The sequence below is a fragment of the Oncorhynchus kisutch genome, linkage group LG14, assembly GCF_002021735.2.
Source record: "Oncorhynchus kisutch isolate 150728-3 linkage group LG14, Okis_V2, whole genome shotgun sequence".
NCBI classification, from domain to species: domain Eukaryota; kingdom Metazoa; phylum Chordata; class Actinopteri; order Salmoniformes; family Salmonidae; genus Oncorhynchus; species Oncorhynchus kisutch.
The window spans coordinates 26,299,086-26,308,550 of record NC_034187.2 but is presented as its reverse complement, the minus strand read 5'-3'; the positions used below and the strand labels follow the sequence as shown (position 1 = coordinate 26,308,550).

The following is a 9,465-nucleotide window of genomic DNA, read 5'->3' as shown; positions in this document are numbered from 1 at the left end:
TCTTTCCACGCCGCAGGCTACATTTCCTCACGCACAACAACACAGAACTAGCCTTGGATAATGTGTCATCCCGTCTATGTTACAGGCTTCTCACTCACTGTCAAAACTTTTTTTTTTGCGTCAAGATTGTGTTAAATAACAAAGGAGGGGCCAGCCTGAGCTTTTATGATTATCAGGATGAACAGATTGACTGATTTAGCTACTTATGTGATTTTCAGGCATTTCATCCTGAGATCTGTTCCAGTCAGTTTAAGTTCATTGACAAAGTTCTTACAAAGTACACTTTTCATTTAAAAAAAATACTGTTTGGTAATTGTAGATACTGCATAATAGACTGAAAATCTTACGTCATACTCTGTTGCTGCATGCATGCAAAGAATTCACACATTACTGAAAGCCTATCATGAATGTATGATAGGTTACAAAATAATATATTGCCCAACACAAAGAAATGTCAGCCTGCTCACACTGTCTATATTCACACAGTACATGCAAAGAAATGTCAGCCTGCTCACACTGTCTGTATTCACACAGTACATGCAAAGAAATGTCAGCCTGCTCACACTGTCTATATTCACACAGTACATGCAAAGAAATGTCAGCCTGCTCACACGGTCTATATTCACACAGTACATGCAAAGAAATGTCAGCCTGCTCACACTGTCTATATTCACACAGTACATGCAAAGAAATGAAAACAAAGAAAATATGATCCATTTGAACCATTCTTTAACCACCTTGTGTGAGTCACCATCTATGTGCAGCTAAATGGAAATCGCGGTAAAAACGAGTCTCAATGCACCATTTCTATCCTCATTAAATGACCTTGATTTTCTGAGCTCATTTACGCTCCAGTGTGTGCCTTGAAGGGGAAGACATGTCAGCAGTAACTCATTATCAAATACAAATATAGCAAGTGGACAAATGGATTGAATCAGCTCCACAATACAGCCGGAATCTCCTTACCCTGCAGCGCTTTACAGTCATGAGCAGCGTTTTCAAGGGGAAAATCAGGAAACACATGAGGAGAAGTATGTCCAAGCAAGACATTATTATGCACTCTAAAAACAGTTAATGGATTTCACTTGATTGAAAATTGCACTGAGTGTACAAAACATTAAGAACACCTGCTCTTACCAGGTGAATCCAGGTGAAAGCTATGATCCCTTATTGATTGATGTCACCTGTTAAATCCACTTCAATCAGTGTAGATGCAGGGGGGGGATATAGGTTAAAAAAGGATGTTTTAGCTTTGAGACAACTGAGACATGGATTGTGTTTGTGTGCCATTCAGAGGGAGGGTGAATGGACAAGACAAAAGATTTAAGTGCAGTATGGTAGTACGTCTCAGGCGCAACGGTTTGTATCAAGAACTGCAAAGCTGCTGGGTTTTTCACACTCAACAGTTTCTTGTGTGTATCAAGAATGGTCCACCATCAAATGGACATCCAACCAACTTAACACAACCGTGGGAAGCATTGGAGTTAACATGGGCCTCCATGTGGAACGCTTTTGACACCTTGTAGAGTCCATGCCCAAAATAATTGAGGCTGTCTGATGGCAAAAAGGGGTGAAACTCAATATTAGGAAGGTGTTCCTAATCTTTTGTACACTCAGTGTAGATTGACAGGGGCTGGCAGTTGGGGTAGGATAGGAGGATATGTGTCAGTAATGTGCACGTGCCCTCTGGGTGTTAGATCATGCCACTCTTCAACTGGTTGGCATCGGAGCCCCGGTGGGACGAGTGTCCAAGCAGCAGCTCCTTCTCGTGGATCAGACTGTCCAGAAGGTCCTCCTGGCGGTAGTTGTGGTAGACCTTGAGGAAGGCCATGACCGTGATGCCCAGCCATGTCAGCCATGCTGCCCACAGACCAAACTGCACAGCAGAGACGGGGAGGCAGGGGGGACGTTTAACAGACATTACATAGCCTCACAGATTTAAACAAGGGCTAGGGGTTTCCAAGTTCATTGCACATGTTTTAATAAGTCTTAGATATCAACACAGTGTATGACAATATACATCTGCCTGACCCTTACCTGGGCAATGGCAAACTGGTCATAGAACGAGGAGTTGTCCAATCCTAACTCCAGATCGGTGTCCTGCATGTCCTCACAGCTGAGATACAAGACAAAGTTAGCTTAGGAAAATAACTCTCCGGACTGTCCAAGAGCCATAAGATGGGGTCATGAGCCTCACCTGCTGGGCATGCCCCCGCCCTCTGTGATGGCGTCACACCACAAGTTGAAGCCCACACTAATGATGGTGCTGGAGAGGAACACTGTGAACACCATCAAGGAGCTGATCAACAGATTCAGGAAGGCATTGAACAGGGAACTGCACTCACAGAGACAGAGTGAAAGAGCAAGAGAGAAAGTGAGAGAGAGAATGTAAGACAGGTTCAATAATGTACTTGTTCTATCATTACCATCCCTGGCTCATTTGCCTAATGTTGTATGTATTGGACTTGATTAGATGATAATTCATTTAACTGTGACTATGTTGAGTTCTAATGGACGATAATGACCAATAGAAGGAGATTGGTGGTGTACCTGTATGCCAATAATTAATTAATTATTAGGTTTAGATACATGTTTTTAAGTGGATGGATAGATTACCCTATCCACCCTGTCAGAATGAAACAACGACAGACTAATGAAAACCTCTGCATTGCACAGTAGCAAAACGGTTATTATAAAGATTGCAAGCGACTAATCCTTATATAAGGCCTATTAATCAATGCAGTTTTTGTAATTGCACCTCTGTTGAAAGGCAGAAAATTGCATGTCTTCCTTCGGGCTGATTGAACATATTGATTACGGAGCAAAGCAGCAAGATGGGCAGATTTTGCCATAGCAAAAACATACGTTAACATTTTTTGAGGGCTAGATCTGTAGACCTCAGAAAAGGCGATTGAACGTAAGGCTGTAATTAATCAAGAAGGATCACTGATCATTCGGGTGTGGGAGTGGATGGGCATGGGCTACTTGAAACACATCCCATCTATTTTCTCTATTTAAATCATTCAGATAGAATAAACACAAAGAAAACCTGCAAATCAAAACACAAGAACCACAAGTGATTTTGACACTCACTCGTCGTGGCCTTTGAAAAGAAACAACAGCAGTCTCCATGACTGCACTGCGGACAGGATGAGAGATGCTATCCCGACAAAAGTGATGAAACTGCAGGAAGACTCCGGTCCCCACTCCTCAACGATAAAGCGCTGCTTTGAGACTGTGATGTTCTCATTCTGCCACATACCACGCGTGAAAAGCAAGCATTTTCCATGAAAATCCTCCGTGTTTTCAGAGAGAGGCACTACGGCAATAAAACCAAAAACAAACGCCAAAAAATAGAGGACGCATTGGGCGAAAATTAAATTATCAAGGGCCATTATTGCGTCTCCTTTCTCTTACTGCGTTCGTTGCATCGGCGACTGCGCAGTAGAGACATTTGAGCGTGGGCGCAGCATCAGCATCATTCGTGCTGGAGCAGCAGGCTCAATGGGACCGATTCAGACAAAGCCTCGTTCACATTAACCATAAGCACCCCTCTACATTGCACCGGTTGTCATTCATTTCAATGTGGACGCCGACAATGGAGTGGAATCGCAACGCCCCCTTGCGGTTGAAGGCTCTGTTGCGAGACGCATACTTGATATTTTTCCAAACTTTGTGTGGTCTTCAGTCCAGCCAGAGGCTGCATTCCAAACACATAAAAGACACACCCTCTCTCCTCAGCCCTCAATATAAGTGGACACTTCTGATGACCTATCATGACGTCTGACGAGTTGATACTTGCAGGGCAAGTAATGTGCACAAGCTAATGTTTCCAAAATATAACCAAACAAAAACATTACTTTTGATACGTGTTTGAGCCATCCTGTGCATTACTAGCACAACGTCTAACTTGGCCATCTACTTCGATTTCAGAGCACTCTCCTCTAAGTGCCAGAGCGCAGAATAACTGATGTATTTACGAACACTCAACACCCGTTGAATATGGCCGGTGTCTGTAAACGTTGGCAAAAAAATGTGTAATTAAATTGTTGCCAGCAGCACAGTTACAGTCTGGATAACATAAAAACAACCTCAGATCTTCTAGGGTGAGTAAAATGGTTGGCGTGAGCTGTTCTCTCATTTGTGTCTGGAAGTAGCTAGCAAGCTACAAACACACCCCTAGTATATACCAGCTTCTAGTATTGAAATCTTTCCCATTGTTCCTTGAATGTAGTGTATGATATACCATTTTCTACCTCTGAGTCTCTACTTTTATCCAATTTATAAAACACAATTTCATTTTTTTTATATAAGATCGAATCGAGCCGGTCGGACACATATGTCTTAAATAAGTGGTTCCCAAACTGTGAGCCATGCCCCCAAGAGGGGGTGCGAGGAGTCCGGCTATAAACTTAGTCCGGCTTTGTTATTTTTTTTATTTGTACCTTTATTTAACTAGGCAAGTCAGTTAAGAACAAAATCTTATTTAAAATGACAGCCTAGGAACAGTGGGTTAACTGCCTGTTCAGGGGCAGAACGACAGATTTGTACCTTGTCAGCTAGGGGGTTTGAACTTGCAACTTTCCATTTGCTAGTCCAACGCTCTAACCACTAGGCCATCCTGCCGCCCCTTTAAACTTACTCCTGAAGGTTGTAACATTAGAATGCACAAGGAGCAATTTTGAAATTGGGTAGTGCATCATCAGTTCCTCATTTTATACCTTAGAGATCTACACTATATATACACAAAGTACAGTACCAGTCGAAAGTGTGAACACACCAACTCATTCAAGTAAAAACAATTTTTTTACTACATTCTACATTGTAGAATAATAGTGAAGACATCAAAACTACGAAATAACACATATGGAATCATGTAGTAACCAACAAAGTGTTAAAAAAAATCTACAAATATTTTTGATTTTAGATTCTTCAAAGTAGCAACCCTTTGCTTTGATGAGAGCTTTGCACACTCTTTGCATTTTCTCAACCAGCTTCATGAGGTAGTCACCTGGAATGCTTTTCCAGCAGTATTGAAGGAGCTCCCACATATGCTGAGCACTTGTTGGCTGCTTTTCCTTTACTCTGCGGTCCAACTCATCCCAAACCATCTCAATTGGGCTGAGGTCGGGTGATTGTGGAGGCCAGGTCATCTTGTGCAGCACTCCATCACTCTCCTTCTTGGTCAAATAGCCCTTACACAGCCTGGAGGTGTGTTGGGTCATTGTCCTGTTGAAAAACAAGTGATGGTCCCACTAAACGCAAACCAGATGGGATGGCGTATTGCTGCAGAATGCTGTGGTTGCCATGCTGGTTAAGTGTGCCTTGAATACTAAAGCACCACCACACCATCACAACTCCTCCTCAATGCTTCACTTTGGGAACCACACGTGGAGATCATCCGTTCACCTACTATTTTGACTCATCAGACCAAAGGACAGATTTCCACCGGTCTAATGTCCATTGCTCATGTTTCTTGGCCCAAGCAAGTCTCTTCTTATTATTGATGTCCTTTAGTAGTGGTTTCTTTGCAGCAATTTGACTATGAAGGCCTGATTAATGCAGTCTCCTCTGAACAGTTGATGTTGAGATGTGTCTCTTACTTTAACTCTGAAGCATTTATGTGGGCTGCAATCTGAGGTGCAGTTTATTGCCAATTTCTGAGGCTGGTAACGTTAATGAACTTATCCTCTGCAGCAGAGGTAACTCTGGGTCTTCCTTTCCTGTGGCAGCCACCCTACCTTATGACAACACAACTATCATTAAGACAACTGATTGTCTCAAACGCATTAAGATGGAAAGAAATGCCACAAATTAACTTTTAAATCAAATAAAATCAAATAAAACATTTTAATGGTCACATACACATGGTTAGCAGATGTTAATGCGAGTGTAGCAAAATGCTTGTGCTTCTAGTTCTGACTATGCAGTAATATCCAACAAGTAATCTAACAAATTCCCAACAACTACCTTATACACACAAGTGTAAAGGGATTAATACATATATGGGTGAGCGATGTCGTGCGGCATAGGAAAGATGCAGTACAATACAGTATATACATATGAGATGCGTAATGTAGGATATGTAAACATTATTAAAGTGGCGTTATTTAAAGTGACGAGTGATACCTCCATTTATTTAAGAGGCCAGAGATTTGAGTCTGTATGTTGGCAGCAGCCTCTCTATGTTAGTTATGGCTGTTTAACAGTCTGATGGCCTTGAGATAGAAGCTGTTTTTCAGTCTCTCGGTCCCAGCTTTGATGCACCTGTATTGACCTCGCCTTCTGGATGATAGCGGGGTGAACAGGCAGTGGCTCGGGTGGTTGTTGTCCTTGATGATATTTTTGGCCTTCCTGTGACATCGGGTGGTGTGGGTGTCCTGCAGACGGCACTATCCTCTGGAGAGCCTGCAATTGCCGTACCAGGCGGTGATACAGCCCAACAACAGGATGCTCTCAATTGTGCATCTGTAAAAGTTTGTGAGGGTTTTAGATGAAAAGCCAAATTTCTTCAGCCTCCTGAGGTTGAAGAGGCGCTGTTGCTCCTTCTTCACCACGCTGTCTGTGTGGGTGGACCATTTCAGTTTGTCCGTGATGTGTACGCAGAGGAACTTAAAAATGTCCACCTTCTCCACTACTGTCCCGTCGATGTGGATGGGTGTTTCCTGAAGTCCACGATCATCTCCTTTTTTTTGACGTTGAGTGAGAGGTTATTTTCCTGACACCACACTCCGAGGGACCTTACCGCCTCCCTCTAGGCCATCTCATCGTTGTTGGTAATCAGGCCTACCACTGTAGTGTCGTCTGCAAACTTGATGATTGAGTTGGAAGCGTGCATGGCCACACAGTCATGGGTGAACAGGGAGTACAGGAGAGGGTTGAGAACGCACCCTTGTGGGGCTCCAGTGTTCAGGATTAGCGAAGTGGAGATGTTGTTTCCTACCTTCACCACCTGGAGACGGCCCGTCAGAAAGTCCTGGACCCAGTTGCACAGGGCGGAGTCGAGACCCAGGGTCTCGAGCTTAATTATGAGTTTGGAGGGTACTATATGGTGTTAAATGCTGAGTTGTAGCCAATGAACTGCATTCTTACAAAGGTATTCCTCTTGTCCAGATGTGTGCAGTATGCAGTGTGATGGCGATTGCGTCGTCAGTGGACCTACTTGGGCGGTAAGCAAATTGGAGTGGTTCTAGGGTGTCAGGTAGGGTGGATTTGATATGATCCTTGACTAGTCTCTCAAAGCACTTCATGATGACAGAAGTGAGGGCAATGGGGCGATAGTAATTTAGTTCAGATACCTTAGCTTTCTTTGGAACAGGAATAATGGTGGCCATCTTGAAGCATGTGGGAACAACAGACTGGGATAGGGATTGCTTGAAAAAGTCTGTAAACACACCAGCCAGCTGGTCTGTGCATGCTCTGAGGACGCGGCTGGGGATGCCGTCTGGGCCGGCAGCCTTACGAGGGTTAACACGTATAAATGTTTTACTCACGTTGGCCACAGAGAAGGAGAGCCCACAGGCTTTGGTAGAGGGCTGTGTCAGTGGTTCTGTATTGTTTTCAAAGCGAGCAAAGATGTTGTTTAATTTGTCTGGGAGCAAGACGTCGATGTCCGCGACGGAGCTGGTTTTCTCATTGTAATGGGTGATTGACTATAGACCCTGCCACATACATTTCGTGTTTGAGCCCTTGAATTGCGACTCTACTTTGTCTCTATACTGACGCCTTGCTTGTTTGATTGCCTTGCGGAGGGAATAGCAGCACTGTTTGTATTCGGTCATGTTTCCGGTCACCTTGCCATGATTAAAACGGGGGTTTGCGCTTTCAGTTTTGCACGAATGCTGCCATCAATCCACGGTTTCTGGTTAGAGAAGGTTTTAATAGTCACAGAGGGTAAGACATCTCCGATGCACTTGCTAATGAACTCACTCACCGAGTCAGCGTATACATCAATGTTGTTGTCTGAGGCTATCTGGAACATATCCCATCCACGTGATTGAAGCAATCTTGAAGCGTGGAATCCGATTGGTCAGACCAGTGTTATATTGATCTGAGCACGGGCATTTCCTGTTTTAGTTTCTGTCTATATGCTGGGAGCAACAAAATGGAGTCATGGTCAGACTTGCCAAAGGCAGGACGGGGGAGGGCTTTGTATACATCACGGAAGTTCTAGTAGCAATGATCCAGAATACTACCAGCTTGTGTCGCACATTCGACATGCTGATAGAATTTAGGAAGTATTGATCTTAGGTTCGCTTTGTTAAAATCTCCAGCTACAATAAATGCAGCCTCAGGATGTATGGTTTCCAGTTTACATAGAGTCCAGTGATGTTCTTTCAGGGCCGACGAGAGATCTGCTTGTGGGGATATACACGGCTGTGACTATAACTGAAGAGAATTCTCTTGGAAGATAATGCGGTCGGCATTTGATTGTAAGGAATTCTAGATCAGGTGAACAAAAGGACTTGAGTTCCTGTATGTTGTTCTGATTTCACCATGAGTCGTTAATCATCAGGCATACATCCCCGCCCTTCTTCTTACCAGAGAGATGTTTGTTTCTGTCGGCGCGATGCGTGAAGAAATCGGGTGGCTGTACCGACTCTGACAACATATCCGAGTGAGCCATGTTTCCGTGAAACAGAGAATGTTACACATTGTTATCTAGAGATTGGACATTGGCGAGTAATTTGCTCGGAAGCAGTGGATGGTGTGCTCGCCTTCTGAGTCTGACCAGTAAGCCGCTCCGTCTGCCTCTCCTGCGGCGACCGCGTTGTTTTGGATCAGCCTCTGGGATAAGATCGCATGTCCAGCGTGGAGGTCCGAACAAAGGATCCACTTCAGGAAAGACGTATTCCTGGTCGTAATGATGGTAAGTTCACATCGCTTTTATATCCAATACTTTTTCCCGGCTGTATTTAATAACACTTGAGATTTTCTGTACTAACAATGTAAGAAATAATACATAAATAAACAAACAACTGCATCGTTTTCTAAGGACCTGAAACGAAGTGACCATCTCTGTCGGCACCATTTTCATCCTCAAGGCACACCTGTTAATTGAAATGCATTCCAGGTGACTACCTCATGAAGCTGGTTGAGAGAATGCCAAGAGTGTGCAAAGCTGTCATCAAGGCAAAGGGTGGCTACTATGAAGAATCTCAAATATAAAATATATTTAGATTTGTCTTACACTCTTTTGGTTAACCAATGATTCCATATTTGTTATTTCATAGTTTTGATGTCTTCACTTATTCTACAATGTAGAAAATAGCACAAATAAAAAATAAAACTTGAATGAGTAGGTGTGTAGGGGGGAGATCAACTTTAATATTGTAGATAGGTTGTGGCCTCTATCTGCATCATTTACAATCCCTCATATTTATCTTTTTGTAAATATATACTATATATTATTAGTATTTTTCATATATTTTCCTTCATTATTTTTCCCCTAAATAGCGATCCTCA

At 43.2% G+C, this 9,465-nt stretch overlaps 1 protein-coding gene across 1 annotated transcript; it reads right to left on the bottom strand.

Annotated features, from left to right (window-relative positions):
* Positions 1 to 8: 8 nt before the first annotated feature.
* On the bottom strand, positions 9 to 3,577 carry LOC109904084 (transmembrane protein 179). Its single transcript, XM_020501201.2, has 4 exons — positions 3,094 to 3,577; positions 2,198 to 2,335; positions 2,038 to 2,116; positions 9 to 1,876 (listed from the first exon to the last, which is right to left on the bottom strand). The coding sequence occupies exons 1-4, from the start codon at positions 3,393 to 3,395 to the stop codon at positions 1,694 to 1,696; spliced, it is 702 nt and encodes a 233-aa protein (XP_020356790.1). The 5' UTR covers positions 3,396 to 3,577; the 3' UTR covers positions 9 to 1,693.
* Between the last annotated feature and the right edge of the window lie 5,888 nt (positions 3,578 to 9,465).

What these genes read in the sequence shown, in the direction of transcription:
- LOC109904084 (XM_020501201.2), bottom strand. Translation starts at nt 3,395, where the DNA reads ATGGCCCTTGATAATTTAATTTTCGCCCAATGCGTCCTCTATTTTTTG. An exon ending in CTTTTCAAAGGCCACGACGA is followed by an intron (nt 2,336 to 3,093) that starts GTGAGTGTCAAA and finishes CTGTGAGTGCAG; the next exon opens with TTCCCTGTTCAATGCCTTCC. An exon ending in ACCAGTTTGCCATTGCCCAG is followed by an intron (nt 1,877 to 2,037) that starts GTAAGGGTCAGG and finishes TCTGCTGTGCAG; the next exon opens with TTTGGTCTGTGGGCAGCATG.